The sequence below is a fragment of the Empidonax traillii genome, unplaced genomic scaffold (assembly GCF_003031625.1).
Source record: "Empidonax traillii isolate 1590-97213 ecotype Southwest subspecies unplaced genomic scaffold, ASM303162v1 scaffold242:size1152717, whole genome shotgun sequence".
In the NCBI taxonomy this organism is placed as follows: domain Eukaryota; kingdom Metazoa; phylum Chordata; class Aves; order Passeriformes; family Tyrannidae; genus Empidonax; species Empidonax traillii.
In genome coordinates, this window is record NW_020955435.1 from 1,055,495 (window position 1) to 1,076,301 (window position 20,807).

Genomic DNA, 20,807 nt, shown 5'->3' on the forward strand with positions numbered 1-20,807 from the left:
CCTTATCAGAAATAATCAAAGCATGGTTCTTATGTCCTAGCAAAGGTGGATCCAGCTAGAAACCCCTAAATACTTACTTGGACTTCAAAATTCATATTCTCCAAAAATTTCTGGTTCATCGTCTCCGCAAATTTATTGATGGCTCTCAAGAACACCCTGGAAAAGCAAAGCAGGGGTACAGATAAATGAGTGCAAGCTCTGGCAGTCAATGCCAAACACATGGGATGTTGGTGGAAGCACATTTAGCACTGAACACCCAAAGGCAGGAAAGTTTCCCCACTGTGTGCCCTGGCAGGGGATTTATAGCCTGGTCCCCATAAATTAAAAACGACACACACAGTTGTCAGAAAGTTCCTCCACCTCTGTTGCAGAAGTCAGACAATGGAATTTCTTCCCTCTGCTTCACACTACGCTGCGTTCCTGAGACAACAGAGCGATCCTTCCAAACACATTGTTCCCTTCTGACAGAACCAAATCATTTACAAGGGTGTCGTTTCCTCCTCCCCGTGGGTTTGACAGCTCAAGGAGTTCCTGTGCTCACATTATTAGTGAGGAGCTGCCACTGCACTTTTCCCAGTTTAAAGACATAAAGTGCAGCTTTTCAGCTTTCTCACAGGTGGGGAGGGCAGGATGACATCTCTGCCCACCTTCCTCTTCAGACTGATTATAAAAACACATTCAAATCAGAGTTACTAGACAGTTATTTCCTCCAAGAGGAAAAGCATGAAGATTACCCCTCTAGCCTGAAAAGCAGCACCTAGTTAAGCTCTTGATTAATGCAGCATGATTAAGCCACGCTTCTAAAGCTAATTTCTTTGTCTGACTCCCCACGGGACATTTGTTAAACAAAAATCAATTGTTTCTCTAAATATTTATAAAGTTTATTTTAATAATTCAGTTGTTTTTAAAATTGTAAATTGACTGAAAGTGATCCCTTTGCCTCTGCTTTATAACAGAGCATATTTTTTTTAAAACTACTAAGTGGAAATATTTCTATAGCAAACACTGTGGGGGCAAACAGATGCAGTCTGAAAGGTGAAGACAAGGGAAAACCAATCCTAAGCATTCAAACACAGTGACTGGCTGTCAATTAGCTATTCCCAATCTGGAAAAAGATCTGATAGTTATAACAGCTGGGTCCAGAATCCCCCAAGTATCACCAGAGAAAGCGATAATTCAATAATTAGAATCCTTAGAAAAAGATTAAGAGACTGCAGGATATCCATGTGTTATTGTCAAAGGAATGCCGTGTCCCTGGGTCGGATTCCTTGTGGTGTCTCATCTCAAAAAAGATAAACAGATAGAAAGAAGAGGAAAGAAAACAAGCAAATAAATGTGACACAGAAACGATCCAGCACCTTTAATGGGCTGTGGCTTAGACCTGCTTTCCTCAGTCAGGGGACACTCGGTGACTGAGGAGGGAGGTGGCAGGATCTATAAAATCGAAAGTGCCGTGGAGATGAGAGGCTGAGCGTTCCCAGCTTCCCAGAGGAGCACCAGAGGGCACTGAACACAATTAAAATGTGCATTCAAAATAAGCGAAACCAAGTCCTGCGCTCGTCCTGCTCAACTCTGCAACTCGTTGCTACAGGATGCTGCAAATGCCCACATTTTATACTGGCTTAAAAGTGATTAGACACATCAAAGACAAAACTGCAGGGAGGATGATGGAATGCCATTGGGTCACTGGGGGCTGGCAGAACACAGCAAGCATGTTAGTCCTTCCCAGCTCTGCTGTTATACTCGTCCCTAGACAGCAGTCTCTGAGCCACTACAGAAACAGAACAGGCAGGCAAATGAATTTCAGTCTTACCACAAAAAAATTTAAAAAAACCCCTGAAAGCATAATTCAGTTGCTTAACGAGGGAGGGAAAGCAAAAGTTCAGCTTTTGGCAGGCTTATGACAGGGAATCCCATTTAGCAATCACCCAGAGGAGCTCACGGCTTCGTTAGAGCACCAGAGCGACCGGAGTGAAACCCCTTGTTAGGCTCTGCAGGAGGAAAAAACTCCTTGCAAGAACTAAAAGATTTCCTTTTCCTCCATATGACATTCCTCTGTATGGCTGATGTGATCAAGGAAATAAAGTAATTCATGCACAGTCCTTTTTGTTAATGTGACCGGGGGACACAGAGTAGCTGGCACTGGGAGGTTCCAGAGTTCCAAGGGTGCTGTGTCACTCCACTGCATCATCCCACACATCCAGCTGAGCTTCCTCTCAGGGTCCAGGGCATACTGATCTCAACTAACACTAGCTCAGCTAATCTTGCCAGCTGAATTAAGGGGCTGATCTGTGAAAAGCTGAGTGTCATCAAATCACCTCAAGCTCAAGGAATCTAATTTTGTTCAATGCTGTCCTTGCAGGCTGTGACCACTCTGCTAAACAACCTCTGTGCACTCACAGAGCCGCCCTGTGCACCCACTGCTGTTTCCCCAGGCTATTGGACCTGCTCTTCCACCTTTTATGTGATCAGGTCTCACTGTGGGAAATGTGATTTCCCCTGCAAACTGTCCCACGCTGCCCACAGGAAAATAAACACGTTCTCCCCTAACGCTCCACTCACACGGGTACATTTATCTCCTCAAAGCTGCCTGATGCTTGACACAAACAGCTTAAGATGTTGCAGAAAAAAGGGGATTCTAAAAAGAGTGGCCTGCTTTAGGCAGCCCAAAAAACCACGCAACGAGGCAGAATCACAGACACCCACACGTTACTCTGTGTCATCACCCTCATCACTCTTCCCAACAGGAGTTTTAGGGCAAGGCTTTTTTAGTGTTGTGTCTTTCTTGCAGCACTGTATTGCTCTGGATCCTTTAATTTACAAGTCCTTCAGCTCCAGCTGCTCAGAGAGGAGCATTTCTCTTCACTCACAAAGTCTTGGCTTGGAGTAGGAGGAGGGTCCTCCATTTCCAAAGGTTTTTTTTTACTTCCCAAATTCTGCGTGTTTTCACTACTCCAACACTCCTGGTGAAACATGTCACCTAAATATCCCATTTGGGAGACTCTGGGATGGTGCATTAAAAAAATCCCACACTTTACTCTTAGCATGGAAATAGCATGCAAGATATAGTAGAAATAATCATAACTTACACACTCATGAAAAGCATCAGTGCACATCTATTTTATAATATGAACATATTCCTTTGTGTCTTACCTTAAAATTTTCATGAAGAACTTGTGGTTTAATGTTAACCATACATAAAAAGCCTCAAGGACACCTGAGAAATACTGAGGTATTTAATGCCCAGTAAAATTTACTGATGATATTAAAAATATTTCCAGGTTTCTATAGAATATCATGATATGTAAGCTGTCTTCTGTGAACATCCCTTTCCCTCTCACAGATATTTTTGTCTGACAGACTGGAATGACATATTTTCAGGGAGCATGCAATATTTCCAGGCTGTCAAGTTCCAAACATTTTCATGCATCTGTATTTTGCCTAAAGGGTGTATCTATTCCTGTCATTGGAAGTCACTTAGGCAGTAGGTTTGAATTCTATTCCTGGCTCCTGCCAATGCCATGTGTCCTGCCTCAGTGATTTTGTTTCTGTATGCCTCAGTCTCCCCTTTCACCAAAAAGGGCCATTAATTAAGTAGCCACAAGCAGGAAACTAAACAGGTATTTATAAAACAGTTTGAGATTTTGATGAAAACAAGAGAAAATATAGTTTTAGTTGTTACTGACAACATATTCGTATTTAAAGAATTAAACATTGAATCCAAGAAGAGAGAGAGAAAGGCATTTGACTGGTTATGATTATTCATGACATCAGTTCTCAATTATAAGTGACATAATGGAGAAGATAGAGGTAGAAAAGAGATGGTAAGAGTGTCCCAGAGCAGCTCAGAAGAGCACAATTTGTCCTGTCTGACTGCAGGAGAAGAGATTGAGGCAAATTACTGAAAGGGATGATCTTGTCCCAGTGTCAAATAACTGAATTTCCCTTGTTTCTGTAACAGAACATTGGAGTTTACCTTTCCTCTCAACTCAGGGATTGCTGCAGTGCTTTGTTTTGCAAGGTTATACTGAACTGAACTGACCAAAGCACAGGTTCTTCATTTGTCACACAGAAAAGGGCATCCCATGATTTTTTCTGTTTAATATTCACATTTTCCTTTAATTTTAATCATCCCACAGGACTACAAATAGGTTCTTCTGGGTATTGAATCATGATAGCTTTTCTACACCCACTTAATACGGAATTAATTTCTCATCAGCTTAAATAATTGTGATCTAAAAATGTTGGAATTCCTTTCCCCTCAGTAACTCCCATGATATACCCTGAGTTTATGGAGACTGATGCTTCTAATGGACAGTTCATACCAAACTCTTGGGCCTGAAGATTCATGGATGATTTTCAAAGCCCAAAGTCTCTTGGCTAAATCTGGGGATGCAAAGTTTTGGCTTCAGACAGCCAGAGAATTGCCAAGGATCAGCTGCTCTTATTTGCTTTATCTCTCTGATTTTCCTGCTGCTTCTACTTTACTGTGCTGTCAGAATATATTTTTAACAAATTTTGGCCTGAAAGAAAGGCCAATTAATAGAATCTTGTGCAACTCTACAACTGAACAGGCATAGAAAGGTACCATCATTAACATATAGAAATAATTTGTGACAGACAAAAAAATAATTCACAAGTCCCGTTCAAGATAAGGATTTGATTTCTAACTGATTCTCCTTCAAACAAAATAAAACAGGGATGGAGCAAGGGGAGAATTCTGTATCCATAAACAACATGTGGATCAAAGTAGGATTTCAAGGCTATTCCTTACAAGATGATGACTCTCTGTTTAACAGTAAAATAGGTCTGCATGTTGTCCTTGCTTTTGAAGTGTAAATAGGAGATAAACCTAAACTGCAGATCTGGAACTTCAAGTTATTTTTAGCAAACTAGTTAGAATTGGTACATCAGCTCCTTGCAGCATAAAACAAAGAGATGGTTGCAGTAAAAAAACCTGAAACACAAACAAACCCCCCCAAAACCCGATCAAACAAAACCTCAAATTCACACTGAATGTTCTTAGGTGGCTTTGCAAAAACTGGCCTGTTCCTGCACCTTGTTCCAAACACTTCTGGGGCCACAAAATTCTTCTAGAAAAGGTGCATAAATCAGATACAGAATCAGAACATTTCCAAAATCATGAATAGACCTTTCCTCGGACTCTTACACAAGAATTCTTTTTAAAGCAGTGGCCCAACACCAGTGAGATGCTTTTAAAGTCTTTTCAGGTTCACATGAGTAGGATTTGGGAGTTCACTGCTACAGCTTTGAGGTGAGTAACCCAGATAATGAGGTGAAGGCTGAATTAATTCGCTCAGGTATTTAGGAGCATCATCTCAACCTCATGTTTGCTGTGTCTGCTAAAGCTGTGACTGAAGTGGTGTAATGACAGGTGGAAAAAAGAAACCAAGTGCAAACTTCTACTGGATAATCAGACACAGAAAAATAGAGATAAGGCTTAAAAGAATGTATTTCTTGTGTTTTGAAACCTCTTACTGAAAGAAACCATTAAAATGTTGGCATATATACTGTTTGGGTTTTTTAAAATCACATCTGAAAACCGATGAAAGCAAAGACAGTTTTTACAACTCAGAGCTTGTTCCCACAAACCCCAAATGCTTTACCTTGAAGGAGTTTGGTCCTTGAAGGAGTTACATTAACTGCAGCTTGGCAGGTGTTTTTTGCAATCCCCAAAGCTGATCAATCAGCACGTTCATCAGTGAATCCTCTGCTTGAGCAGATGAGGAGTATGAGGGAAGTCCTTTCAAAGCCTGGGTGAGGTACTGACTGTTACTTTTGAAGATCTTTTCTGAGTCCTGATAGACTTGGCTTGGCCACTATGCCAATTCTAGGAAATCTGGAGTAGGAATAGCAGAGCCAAAATAATGCTCCCACATAATTTATGTTGATTTATTGGTAGCATCTTCATAAAACTCTGTGCAGAACATACCTGACAGGTATTTTTATATAAAGCAAACACAAGGGCAAAGCAGCTGAAGTCAAATAATTCCCTTGTAGGCTTCTGTCACCTTTTCCTTCTTATGTGCCAAGCCAGAAGAAGGCACATTACATAAAGAGAAGATCCTAAAGTGGGTCAGATCCCAATCCCCAATGCTGATCATTGTCCAGGACTGAAACCCTGATCAGCAACTCTAAACTAATGATGGAAGATGAAAAATACACAAAAGAGAGATCACACAAGCAATCAGTGTGACAGAAGGGATTAAAACCACACAGGTACTATCTCAGTACCAACAGAGAGCAGCAGGAGAAAGTCTCAGAACTCAGGATAAAAGATAATAATAAAATCTTTACAAAGCAACAGCAGAAATTATCTCCTAATCACATGGCAAGCAATCATTGATTTAGAAAGGAAGGACAATTCAAGATGGAAACAATATTTAAAAACCTCGTGGCCACATGAAACCTAGTTATTAAGAGCACAATAATGGCAACACTTAGGAAGCAATACCACTTCCATGGTAACTGGAAAAATATGGCCAGTGGTGCAAAGAAAGAGGTGTAATTTAATCATATTTCTCCCTCGTGTCACCTCAGTTTCACTACAGACTGAAGAATAATTTTTTGCACCATCCCTATTGAATTCTAATGATCAAGTGATTGTCACGTTCCTACATTTGTTTCCAGTGCACAGCCAGAGTGTAATCGAATATGGTCAGGAAATAACTGCTGCAAAATCTCTGCTCTCCCTCTACTCGTCTCAATTAGAAATTGTTTATGTACAATTCATTTTCCTTATTAGCATGATTGGGAAATTTACCTTGAGTGCCATGCCAAGCATCTGATGCACTGCATTCCAGAATGTGCCAGAGTTAATTTGACAGCAGCGCCAATAAAATCCCAGGGAAAGACAGGAATGTGCAAAGTCTTTGTGCCACACAAGTGAAGTCTCCCTGTGAGATCTCCTGACTTGGCCAAAAGCTCTGTGTGCAGCTTTTCCTTCAGCATCCACCTCAACCAGGCTTTAAAGACTGCTTAGCTCTCATTCAGGAATCAAAATGCATTGTCAGAACTGCATATTAGGTACATAATTATCTCAAACTCCTCAAAATGTGGTGTTTTGCAGGGTTTAAGGAACGTCATAGCACACAAAAAGCTTATTTGGGCTCCATGTAGCTGAGTCTGAAAGGTAATCTCAGTAATTTTTCTTATGTTGTGAGATTCCTCTCACTTCAGTCTCCTTTGCTTTTTTATGCATCCCAGACAATTTTTTACATAGTAGAAATATTCTGAATTTAAAAAAAAAAAAAAAAGAATTAAAATCACATGCTGTCTTCAGAGCCAGATCAAGCCTGGGAATAAGACACAAAACTGCAACCAAGTTCTTAAAAGATGAATGTAATGACTTTATGTGGCTCCATCAGGATGTCACACACTAATAAACTCCCACGGCTTCATTTCTGAAGGAGGCTTGAATTGATATTGTGAAATTCCTTCTCCATTCTTCCACTGACTTTTGTTTTTCACCTGCTGGCAGTAATTCACCATTTACATCATATTTGTGTATCGTTTCCATACCATTTAGTGTTCACTTCTCTATATCTAAGAATGGTGCATGGGTGATACTTTCTAAACATATTTTCATGGGTATTTCTAGGGACTATTCACAAATCAAAGGATTTAAATTGGAGAATTACATGAAATCAGTGTGGATAACCAACCTTTCTTTTTTTTTTTTTTCTTCTCCTCTCCCTCCTCCTGTTGCTCTGTATTTTATTCATAATCTCACCATAAAACTTTAAAAGTAAAATGCAATTTGGGCTTTGCTTTTCCTTTCCCCTGTTCCATAAGCTTTCTGTGCTTGAAACCCCTTCACTAAATCTGTTTTATAGTTCAACACAATCCATGTGCTCCTGATTTCTCAGATATTCATGTTGAAAATATTTAGTGAGAAAACATAACTTCTTTAGTTTTAGGAAAGCCTGGCTTTTTCTGAAGCTAGGAAAATAATCTATAATTACAGGTACCTATGAATCTGCCTTTTGTCTAGTAGCTGCTCCTGTGAGCTCACCACTTCCCAGCCCAAATGGCATCAACACAGAAGAAGTTGCATTGAATCAGCAGATTATATCTTTTAAAGGAGATCATTATGCAGCAAATGCATAATACAACACAAGCAGGGTTATTTTGAAATGCTGCTACTCAAAAACATGAAAAGAACCATTTAAAATAATGTTAAACAGGAGAAAATTGCATATATTTGACTTCCCGAAGATCTCGTATGATATGATGCGCTGGTCAAAGTTAATCAGAAAGGGGGGAGCACAGAAAACTTCTCAACTGCATTTACAACACCTAATGAAAATTGTGAATACTGAATTTTCAGTCTTTTCTGACACGACATACTTAGAACAGTTTGTGTGGGTAACTCTTTATCTTTTTTTTTTTTTTTTTTTTCACTAATCTGCACATATGTTCCACAGAAGGAAAATACTCCTCATTGTCTTAACACCCATATGTTTTACTAAACTTTAAATGCTTGAAAGCATACAAACAATATTTTATTGCAGCCACACAGCAAAGAACCCAAAAGGGTTTTTATATGAAGGTCAAAAAGTTGTAGCTGGGAAAGTAACAGTTTTTTGAGAACATCAGATTACCAAGATGGTTTTTTGTGGGTTGAGTTGCTCTCTCCACTGGAGACTTTTCTTTTAGATCAGAAGGTTCGTAGCCAAGGAACAGGAGCATCCCAGCAGTTGATAGCAGGAAAAATGAGATACTCTGCAGTGGGAGTGGGAATGGGATATCTCACAGCATGTTTGCTCTCTGCATTTTAGATAAAAGCCTAAATAAATGACTGCAGTCAGAACCTAACAGGCATCCACTGTGTACCACAACCGTGATGTGCAACTGCCTCTCTTGCTGGGAGGATTATCTGCTGCAACCACTGCATAATTAAGTGTTTGGATTCTTGGTAAGCAGATAATTCCACGACATGGGTAACAACGGGCATCACGCAGAGCTGGTGCAGAATAAGCATCTTGCAGGGGGTGGTGCTGAAAAGATGCAAGGGCTGGAAAAGCAAGAGTTCCACGGGGCAGAGCGGGGAAAGGCAGGTGGAAGGGCTGCTCTCTGCCAGGCCTGGGGCTCACAGCAAAGCATTTACCCACTCACACACATCAGACACAGCTGGAAGTACAACTCTCCGAGGGAGTAAATTTACAGCCTGCAGTGAAACAACTGCCTGCTCTCTTCACCTGCCTCATCCTGTTTTCCCAGGACTAATCTTACACCGTTTGCCCCGTTGCAAGCACTGACTGCTGAAGAGACTGGGAAAGGCACCCAGGAAACAGAGAAACCTGGATGTGATGGGAAGGAGGCACCAATCTGAGAGCACTGAGGAAACAATAACCTGAATTTAATGGAAAGCTGATACAAATTTAAGAACATCGAGGAGCTTGATACCAAATACCCCGGCACGGAAAACAGTAAATAAATAAATTTCCCTCTGGAAGAGACTTTATATTAATAGGGAAACTGCACTTCAGCAAGGACATCTTTAGTCTCATAGCAAAACAAAACTGTCCCACAGCAAAACCAAACTGTCCAAGGACACAACCTATTACTAAACTTTCACTACATACTATTACTAAACACAGTTAAACCTGTGACTAAACAGTAAAAACTGTCTGAATTTGTTAAAACACTTCATATACTCTTTTGTGCAAGTGTGCACAAAGGAATGTTTTCATTAAGCATTTATACTTGCAGTTTAAAATATTTTTTTCATGCAGTGAACTTACAAAGGTCTGCAATGTGCCCTAAGCCCATATGTAAATGTGTTCTGCCCACCTGAAAATTCAAGCCCTTGTGAAAACAACTCCATTCCTATCAAGAATGTTTAAGTCAGTCAAAAGTTGCAGAGGAAAATGAGATCAAAGAAAAGAGTTACTTGTATGCAGCAGATCAGCCTTCAAAATTGGACCTTATTTGTGCAAAATAAACTGCAACACCATCACCCAACCTTGGTTACATAAATGAATTTTAATTTCCAATACATCTTCTGGGGAAAAAAGAAAAAAGGAAAAGAAGAGTAAAACTAACCCAAACTACTCATTTGGGGGTTGTGTTGCAGTTTCTTTTTTTTGGAAATATGACAATCTTTCATTTCTACCTGCAGATAGACAGGGAGGAGCAGTTCTAATATTTTAGTTGTTTTGAGGTTTTTCTCTCTTATAACTGGAAGTCATAGAATCACAGAATGGTTTGGGTTGGGAGGGACCTTAAAGCCCATTTAATTCCACCCCCTGCCATTGGCAGGGACGCTTTCCACTGCATCAGGTTGCTCCAAGCCCTGTCCAACCTGGTATTTAACCCTTCCAGGGAAATGATTCTCTTCAAAGATCGTGTTTATAAATAAGCTTAGTGTGGAAACCACGTATTTCAGAAGTCCCCTTTCACAGGGTCATTCACAGACGAGCTGTGAAAAAAACCCCAAACCCAAAACAACCCAAACCCAAAGGCCTGGAATCCCTACCGCCTTTTCTTTAAACAGAAATCACTTTGCTGCCTGGCCAGGACTAGGATACCAAGAGAACCTGCAGTGTGAGAGCTGCTGAGGTACCTGGGGGTGCAGGGGACGCTGCTTAGAAACCACAGTGGGCTTTTGCTGAATTATTAATGATGCTCCAACATGAGAACCAGGTCTTGAGGGTGTTACAAAGCATTTAATCAGCAAGCAAGCAGCTATTTTTAGTAAATATAACGAAAGAAAATTGACAACAATTCCAGCTCTTTTGCCAAATACCTGCAGTGCTAAAGCTTTCAAGTTAAGACTTAAAAAGCGCTGGGGAAGACTTGACTCTGACAGATGTCTGAAAACACTCAGATACACAGGTAATGAAAACGTATTTTAGAAAAAGCCAAACTCCTGGTGGTAGAAAATACCCTCCAGTGTTATCTCACAGGAGCTTTTCAGCAAGCAGGAACCGACCTTGAAATGTACTGGTGAAACACTGTTTGCTTTTATTTTTAAGAGCCTGAATATAATGTGGGCAAAGCTCAAAAACCAACCCAAATGGACACAAATCCAAGTGCTTACTAAGGCCACTTCAGACTGGACACGGACCAAACTGATACCAGGTACTAATTATGATAAGATCAAATGCTTTCAGACTCTGTGCAAGCAATTACCAGTTCAAATCCCAGAGAAAGAGAAGAAAGGGATTTGAATACTTTCCCTTTAGATGCTCACCCCACTGACTGTTCTTTTAGTCAGTGAATCTGACTCCCTGTGCACTTCATGTTGACAATAAGGTACATGAATTTCCTGGGAGGAATTATATAACTCTAAATTAAAATTATGAACAGCTGAAGGATAAACAGACCACATGGTATTATCCAAACCATCAAAGCACTACCCCACAAATGCCATGTTCCCAGGAATTACTGCTTTTAATAAGTTAATAGCCAATATCTAAGTGTCATGAGTGGAGTAAAGTGCATATACAAGCAGTAGCAACTAGTAAGAAGTGTGCAGTAAGCAATCTTAATTGGAACAAGAGTTAATTAAACCCACCATAGAGAATCACAAAAATAACTCTGACTTCATCTCCTCATGACCTCAATGATGATATTGTTGTTTCCCAAAGTGTTCTGCCCCACCAAGCATGGCATAAAAAAAAATGTCCTTTCCATCTTGCTGTTATTGGAAGAGGAAAAACAAACAAACAAAAAACCCAAACCCAAAACAAGAACAAACAAACAAAAAAGGGTATTTCATTCCCCTTTTTCATTCTCTGTTGCACATTGAACACTGTCTGTCCAGTGGGATTGGTACACACAGCCTCTGCCTCATGCAAATGGGCTTTGGGAATCAGAGCATGCTCTAAAAGCAAACAGCAGGTTATTTAGAAAAGTGATTTAAAGTAATTAGAGTGAAGTCATTCCATCCTGATGCGAAGCTTGTCTAAGTAAGTTTAGTCAATTAAGCTTCTTTCAACTCACCCACCACAGTTCCTCCTGCACATGAACGTGTCCATTCTCCCTTCCTCTGGACACTGTAAGATGTAATCCTCTCACTCTTTGCCCCTTATCTATGCCAGACACCTAAATTTTAGTTGAAATATCCCTGATATCACTCATACCCTGTCTTTAGTTCCATCTGACACTAATGAGGGTGACCTGCTCAACAAACAGCACCAAATCTGCACTTCTGGTTTTGCTCTTCCCTTTCCTCTGCTTCTCCATAAATGTATGAATTCTACATCTCCTTCTTTCCTTGCAAGCTCCAAAATGCAGGAGATCCTGCAGGGGAGGCTCCCAGGCTTTGCTGAGTGCCCAGAGGAAACGTCCTGCCACTGGCCAGGTGACACAGGAGATGTGCCCACAGCCCTAAGGAAGCTTTCTGCAAAATCAGAAAGTGGAGACTCGAGGTAAAACACCTCCCCCAGAGTGGAAAAAAGGTCTGCATGGAGCCCCCTGCTCACAACAGGGGAATTAAGAATGCAAAACCTGTGCTGTGCTGACGCTTTTTGTGTTTGGGGGGTTTTAATTTTCTTTTCTTCTCTGGGTATTATTACAAGACACCCAAGTCTGATCCCTTGTGACGTTTTCCTCTGCTACTTCTCTGGTTTGGAGTAAAGAATGTTAACAAGACAAATCCAGAAATCTAAATTAGCTTTCAGTTTATTTTGTAGAACATTTGTTCCTTCAAAAAACACCTTAAAAAAAAAAAGAAAAAAAAACCAAACCAAAATTCCTATAAAGACAGATAAAAATCCTCCCTCCCAGTTGTTGATATAACATAAAATTAAGACATGAAAGTAAGATCAATAACTCATTTCCTTATGCATTCTTGAGAACAGCAGCATAATCAAGGAGCATAAACAGCACCAAGTCATTCTAGGTAAGCAGTGTGTTTACAGAAGGGCTGTTAAATAGGATCTAAATAATGTTTTTCTTAATGCTGACTTTTTCTTTACACAGAATGAGGCTTAGAGCAACAAAATCAGCCTGGATCAACCTGTCCCACACAGTTCAGAGTCATTAGGACATGTACAGTCCCACAAAGGGATTTTTATTGTCAGCACCTGAGGCAATAAAGGAACCACCAAGTGAAGCCTCAAGCCCCAAAGGTCAATTCTTTGAAAAAGGACAGACACTTCCCACCCCTATAGAATAAAATAATCCTGTACTTGTGGGTATTGAAGATGTCAACAGCATTTTCTAGACCAGAGAAACAGTTTTACATGGAAAGGTTTGATGTTCTTCCATGTGCCAGGTGCTTTAGGACTAAAAACCTAATTCTTAGACCAGTCTCTCTGGGACTGCTGGAAAAGCCAGTGTTACCACCATTTCTACAAAACTAAAATAATGATAGTACAGGTGACTATCAACAGAAGTCTTGCTTAAAATAAAAAATAATTTATTCACTTCATAATCCAGCCCAGCATCTAAATTCAAAGTGTTTGTTTGAGAATAAGAAGCAAGAATAAGTTCAGCTGTAAAGGTAACATCCAAATAAATCAAGAAATGTAAGTGAAATGATTCCCCACCCACCCCAAATCCAGATTCCTTTCAGTGAGATTTTTAGCCATGATTTCCATTAAGTAGGAAGAGGAGGAAATCCAGCAAATAAAAATAAAATTTCACAAGGAAAGTTGGTCACATGTTCATGCCCATTTTTGATGACATTTCTCCTACATACACAGATGATTGATAAAGCTTCTACGTGTTTAAATATTGAGGAAACTTTTCCTCAACCTGCAACTTCCCCAAATAAACAAATTGAACTAACTTTGCTTAGAGCAGCCTTGTGGTTGGTTTTGCATTCTCAGTCCCAATCTCCCTAAACTAGAGACACAAAAAGAAGAAAGTCAGTACCTCAGAAAGTCCAGGAACAATTATTAAGAAACAAACTCTCTTACAGTCCATCTTGTAACTTATCTACTCACCTTTCCTTGTTGCCAAAAGATTTATTTCTAAAACTGATGCCCATAATCAACAAGAAAACTCACACCTCAAGGAAGAACATTTCCTCCCTCTTCAAACAAGCAATATTTAAAGACACCCTGAAGGAATCCATCTGTGCTAAGCTGTCCCAAGCCATCTGTCTGAAACCATTATCAATGATGGAGCTGCATAAAGGTCACTCTTCCTTCCAATCTGGTATCACCATGATATGAAAATGAAAATAAGCTCATGTGGTGGCAAAATCTACATGGCATGAAATTTTGGTTGTGCTGCTTGCAATCTGAACAGCAAGACAAGAGCAGTCCTGAGCAGAGATCGCACAGTAATTTGAGTATCCCACCATCATTTATGATGACACCAAACCAGATTATAGCTGTGGGTGTAGGTGTACAACCTGCACAGTTTACGTCCATAAGATAATCCTTCAGTGAGTTTTAGAGTATAAAAGTACTCACAGACTGCTTATTAACAACAAGCTCTCATAGAGTAGATAACTCCTGTTTGGATGCCATCTGCATCTGCAGAGGGAATATACCTGAGTCTGGAGTAGTGATGGAACCCCAAATCATCTGTAGCACGGCAATACATTTCCTCAGTGATGTGACCTACAGCAAACACCACGGATTCAACTTCCTCCTGCAAATACTGTGTGGCACCCAAAGATTTGGTCTTTATCATCAGATCTTTTAGCAAGCCATAATGGTTCAGATATTGGATAATTTTGGCATCCCAATGAATTTGCTGACATATTAGTGGGTACATTCCCTTCCTGTGCAATTGTAGATGTAAGACTCATTGACCTTTGACAGCTTGGCTTCTGCTGACTGTCAACATTAAGACCAACTATGTACTTCCACTTTACTGTTAAATAGAACTTTTTTTTTTTTCTTTCCATCATAAATAGACTTAAACCACAGGCAACAAGCCATCTAATGGATTATCAGCACATTATTTCAGATGAACTTCTTGGCATTCCCCAAACTGGAATGATGGAACAGTCTTAGACTGCACTACAAAGCCTTTTGCAGGACATGAAGGGAGTCACTTTGCAGAAGCAGGTGGAAGGTGAGCACTGCCCCTCCATCCCCCTTTTACCTGTTCTGCACCATGCTCATCGCCATCCAGTCCGAAGGGTAAACGTTCTTCCCAATGAGATCTTTGAACATTATGAATGTTTCCATCAAGAAGTCCTAGAATGACAAAATATTGTCAGGTTGTGGCTGTGAAACACAGAGTTTCTGCTCCCCTTTGCTCCCAGTGAAGCCAGCAGAAGAATTCCTGGTGATACCAGTGAGGCCAAGGTTGGAACTGCAGTCTGGCAGAACAGGAGTCTCAGAAATGAAATGTCTCCAAATGAAAGCTAAAAGCCATTACACTGAAGTCATTACCTTGGGATCTTTAGAAAATAAAGGCAGGGATGAATTGAGGAAGAAGTTGTAGTAAACAACTGAAATTGTTGAATTTTTTTAGATTAATTAAGAAAACAGTCTCACTAGGTATAAAGAATAAATAGTTTTGAAAAATACCAGATTTTGTTTTATTTAGTCCAATTTGTCCATATTTAGCGTTCCAGTAATGGTACTACTCTGACTTCAAGAAAGAGGGGAAAGTGGTCAGCTCTTGACAAGTGCAAGTAGTGCCTCCAGGGACAAACTGTCCAAGATTGCACTGATGGGGCAATAAATCCTTTGTCAACACTCTGACTTACTTCAGAGTTATGTCAGTTGTGTAAATAGACAGACATAAGACTATGGAAACCTTCTAGAACATCGTGACCCCTGGCACAAACTAGAATGTACCCCCAGAGTCAATAAATTATGCCATAAACAACTGGCATAACAGGATGCATTCAAGAATAGGGAATTTACTGCAGTTATCCTACGAGATTAACTGGAGCAGGAGTAGGCACAACAGTGAAAATGAAAAGTGGAAAGGGGTCACTGTGAGTGAAGTGGGGAGGGAGGGTTCAACTAGTTGAGGATTGATTTTGTTGGGGTTTTTTGTTAGTTTGGGTTTTTCCCTCCACAAACAGTTTAACACAAAGATCCCATTACTTGTTCTTGATCATTACATCCCCATCTCGGTGCCAGGATCAACAAGAGACATTTGTGTCTTTCCAAATTACTTCCCAACATTTACAGCGTTGTCCAATGCCACCAATAGAAGAGGGAGGGAACACAATAACACAGAGGCAGAAAATGTACAGAAACAGAATTAATTCTAGGAAGAATCAAACAAGATACTCCACAAAAATACTACTGCCTTTTCCACATTAAATTAAATACTTAATATTAGTACTCACCACTAGCTCTGAGCTTGTCTGAAAAGTTTCAATGTACACTGAATAATGCTGGTCGCTCATCTGGTTTAGGATGGCTGTCATGCACGCCACAAAATGACTCTGAAAGCAAACCAGACACAAATCAACACACGTGGATCACTTCAGGTATTGGATTGCACTCCTTCTGAAGCTGGAGTACTCAAAATGCCTGATAAATCCATTTATGCATGCAGAAATTAAATAATATTCAAGCTTTTGCAAGCCCAGATGAAAAAAACATGCTAAGAACTCGAAAAGGATCATTCAAAAGCTGCCCTGCCACACGGAAACACACATCGTGACAAGAAAACTTTATATATAATAAAGTATAACTCAGTATCACCTTAAGACTGTTAAAAAGCACATAAAGATGCCCAGGAGTCTTCCCTTCAGAATTCATAGGAAGAAAATATATTAGCATCAACATTTTCTAATAATTTTAAAAACATAGGGTATTGAAAGGAAGAAATAGTGCAATAAATGCTATACTTTTTTTAAATTTTGCAGGTGTTTAAGCAGCTATTACAGAACTCCAAACTTCCGCAGAATTTTATGACCTTCATATCTCAAAACTTCTTTCAAACTTCCTCAAAAGGAAATATTTTATTTTTCCCAATTCCCGAAGTCAAAATGCTGAAATCCACAACGTGATTTGTAATCCTGTGTTTTCGGGGAATTTACTGAAAGCCACAAAGACCTTTATCACCCAGCAATAGTAATGATTTGAAATTTTCCTTTCACACAGCGAAGAACCCTCCTTATTGATGCCTTTTAATTTGCTGAGGTTTTAAAAGCGAACCTGATTTAAACTTCGTTTTAATGAGACAATGAAGTTGAGGACGTAGAATAATTTTCCAGATATCCTAGAATCTTTTCAGCACAGTGGGTCAGAATTGATCCAGCAGCCCCTCTGAGCAGGATTTTATCCCCCCCTGGAGCTGCTCGGGGTCTCTGTTTGACTCTGATTCACTTTGTCCCTCTGTTCCATCGGGGACACGTTACCAGCTCTCATCTGCACTGTCGCACCCAACCATTTTGTCCCCGCTCCAGAGGAGGGAATCGTTCCTTCCTCAGCTCCAGGCTGTGACCACTAGAGGTCTTGTTCTTCTCTCCATGAGCAGCTGTTCGGTTCGCGCTGCCTGTTTTTTATTTATTTATTCCTACGTGAGCAGACCCAGCGCACTTCTTGCCTACAACCAGCCAAAATTACAACCTAAAGGACCCAATATACCTTCTTTTGGAGTAACAGTAACCCCCGTGAGAGCCTTGCCTACTTTTTTAAGGCTAAGAAGACACATTTTCTGCAGGTAACCCAAAAGCTTTCAGGTAAGAAATCGTGTGTTCTCGGGTAGTGATGCTCTTCTGAAAAGAAATGCTGGGTTTCCCGCAGTAGTAGTTCACTTTTACAGTTCTGGAGCAGACGAATCTTTTCTGTGATGTTCAGTGCATAGCTGAGAGGAATAATGAGCTGCAAGGGATTCAGTGCTGAAACTGTGTGGGGGTTTCCTTCTCGTGTCTTGATTTTAAAAAAAGATAACCAACAGAAGTTAGAGAATTGCCGTGAAAAGCAGCTTGTGTTTTTAGCAGTTAAGCATTCACTGCTGAATGCCTTTCTAGACTCGGGTTAAATAATCAGTGCTAGAAATAAGTAGCATTTCTTCACGAGCATTGAAGGGATGTATTATGTTGCTTAAAGGCATACAGACTTTAAGAGGGTTATTTCCTTTGTTAAAACCAACTTCGAAAAATGCGTCTGTATGTGTGATTATGGTACAGCATGAATGCCTATTCTGAGTGACTGGGTATGCTGATTTAAAAATTAACAGATCATAGCATGCCTTGAAAATAAGCAGAGACCACCTATTGCAGTGGTCGCACCCAACCTGTCAAATTCACCTCAGTGGGACTGAATGATACAGTAAAAAAAAAAAAAAAAAAGTGACAGTAAAGATGATTTGCTACAAAAACTTCTTCCATCGTTTCCATATAACTGTAAAGCAGGAAAAGACACAAGTACTGCTTGATCTCGAGGCATTTTCTCGCCAGCAATCTCAGCTATCAGAAATCAGCTGCCAGCATCTTTATAGGGTAAAAACTTGCCCCTCCCTCCTAATCCCCAAACGCCAGCGAGAAAGATTTGCTTCTCAGAGGCAGCCTCGGATCTCTGAAGTGCCCTCTCCCTCCTTCCCTTCCAGCATTGCCATTCTCACTGGCTCAACTTAAGGATAACAGAGGGTTCTTCACAGCTGTGATCAGATCTGCAAATATCTCGATGTATTCACTGAAATTCTCCTCTGTGGTTTAAGTGCCTCTTGGTGCAATGTGCAAAGAGCATGGACTGCCTGTAAACACAGTCAGTCCTGCACAAGAACCGGCTCTTACACTTGGATCAGCTGCATGTTCACTGGACAGACAGGAGAAATTCAGAGTCACACCACAAGCTAATGTTTGTGATTTAAAAACTTATTAAGTCAAAGGTTGTATGTAGGGATTGAATGGTATAACAGAGGAGGCAGAGAAGGTGAAGTTCAAACCCTAGCAAGTCATTCCAGCTGTGCTTTGGCTTATTAGGACTCATCCTGTGAATTACAGCAGAAAATGTTGATTAGAACTAGGTCAAATGTATAAAAAATAAATGTATCAAAGCAAACACTTGACTGCTGAGACAATGCAAAGAGAAGCAAGTCAGCACTACTTTGAGGAGATCTAATAAAATACGTTTTTTTCAACTTGAAAACATTCATTTCTATTTAAATACAAAAGAACCCATAACAGAAACAGCACTCAATTCTATTTTTTAAATAATAGATAATTCTCTGACAGCCTTTCAAAAAATGTGTCAGGAAATAAGGAAATCAACAGTACGAACGTTGCAGGTCAGCCAGGAGTAAATAGGTAGTCAAGTGAAAGTGAGGGGGGAAAACATGTCAGGAGACATTCAAACTCTCTGTCCATTAAAAAAAAAAAAATATTTTAAATGAACCAAAACACTGCCTTTAGTATAAACACTGCAAAGTGGTGGGTAAGGTAAGAGAAATTCTCTTTTGGTCGAGCGTATATGGAATACAGGGAAAGGAATCACAGATTGATTCTGTAAAACAAACAGGGCTCCCTAAGGTCAAGCAGGAAGAAGGTGGAATCTCTTCCACGGCTGCAAAAGTGCAGATTAGCTGTGGGTGCAACATTTTTGGGGAAAAGCAACAGCTGAGGCACATCAGGGGGATGTGAGTAAGATGCCTAACTTCAACACCTAGCAACTAAAGCACACTCTGTAAGAGGCACATGGTGACAGGTTGCCGTAGTAACTTCAAATAGAGGACAAGGATGAGGCAAATGCACGAAAAAAACCCCAGGATTAACATGGAATGGAGCTACATTTTTTTATTCTAATCTAATAGAAGCCTTTCAGTGGCTGCAGGGTGGACAAACCTTGTGCTGGAAGTTCTGGAAGGACTTAGGGGGATATTTATTTCATGGGGGCACTTAAGTGACATTTACCCACTTTACTAACACAGAGCCAGAGTGTAAATACATAACCACATGTACAGCATCAGAAAGCAGACAAAATAAAACCATGAATAATTCCTAATAATCCAAAGACCTGAAGGCCAAGATGATGTAGTTATTTTTATATTCCCTCCTGAGCAGAATATTGGATAGTTTTGAAATGTTCATTTTGCTCTCACAACTGCTATGAGGTGAGAGGACTATTTGCAGAGTACCTCACAATCTCTACTCGCTAATGATGGGCTGTGTTAATTAAAACACAGTTTGCTGTAGTGGGCAAATAAACTTATCCAGACAATCCAAAGTTTCTGAGGTGTTTGCAGCAATTATCCTATGCAGATTGGATTTGATTCTGAACTCCCTTTCAGGTTAAGCCAGAAGATTCAAAATTCATCGTGTGTTAGAGCCAGTGATTTAAAAGCGATGGACATAAAAAGGGTGACCAAGAATTTCCATGGTTCAGACAGTTCTCTGGCTGAGAACAGTTCCAAAATCTTTCTGGAGGAAAAGGGATAAATATGTCATCTGAAACGTAATTAAAGAAAAACTAAGCAACCAACTATTTCAATCTAATGTTAAAAATCATCAATATTTATGTTGGACCACAAAACACATCATTGAGAAGGTCTCACAAATCCTGCCTTCACAGAGTCATTGAGTCATCACATCTGTTTAGTGTCATGAGCTAAAAAGCAACACAATTGCAAAAAAAAAAAAAAAAAAGCATGGCAGATGCTCAGTGATGCCACGAAGAACCACAGCAGCTTGAAGGCACAGTTCCTCAGAAAACCCCATTAAACCTGGAGAACTGTGGCATATGCAGAGGTTGAAACAAACATCTCGATCATATTATGCAAACACTAAACAATGCAGGTCTGAAAGGAAAAAACAAGCAGGGTTTGAAGGGAATTGCTAATGGAGTAGTTCTGTTGCCTCTCCAGAAATAGATGTCCCTGCCAATGCATGAGCTGTCCTAAAATGTACTGTTTCTGCAAAGGCACAAATACATAAACATTGGAACAGGCTGCTATGCAACAACCTC

The 20,807-nt window shown here is 40.1% G+C and overlaps 1 protein-coding gene and 1 long non-coding RNA gene across 2 annotated transcripts in view; one reads left to right on the top strand and one right to left on the bottom strand.

Moving 5' to 3' along the window:
* LOC114059793 (dedicator of cytokinesis protein 2-like) overlaps nt 1-20,807 on the bottom strand; it is a 142,467-nt gene that overhangs the window by 46,935 nt on the left and 74,725 nt on the right. The window contains exons 16-18 of the mRNA XM_027888641.1: nt 16,241-16,339; nt 15,034-15,128; nt 78-156 (exon numbers count right to left, since the gene is read on the bottom strand). Of these exons, the coding sequence (XP_027744442.1) occupies nt 78-156; nt 15,034-15,128; nt 16,241-16,339 (273 nt within the window). The remainder of the gene's footprint in view (nt 1-77; nt 157-15,033; nt 15,129-16,240; nt 16,340-20,807) is intronic.
* LOC114059795 lies at nt 17,304-19,475 on the top strand. The gene is made up of 2 exons (XR_003571736.1): nt 17,304-17,584; nt 19,365-19,475. It is a non-coding gene; the product is annotated as an uncharacterized LOC114059795 (long non-coding RNA).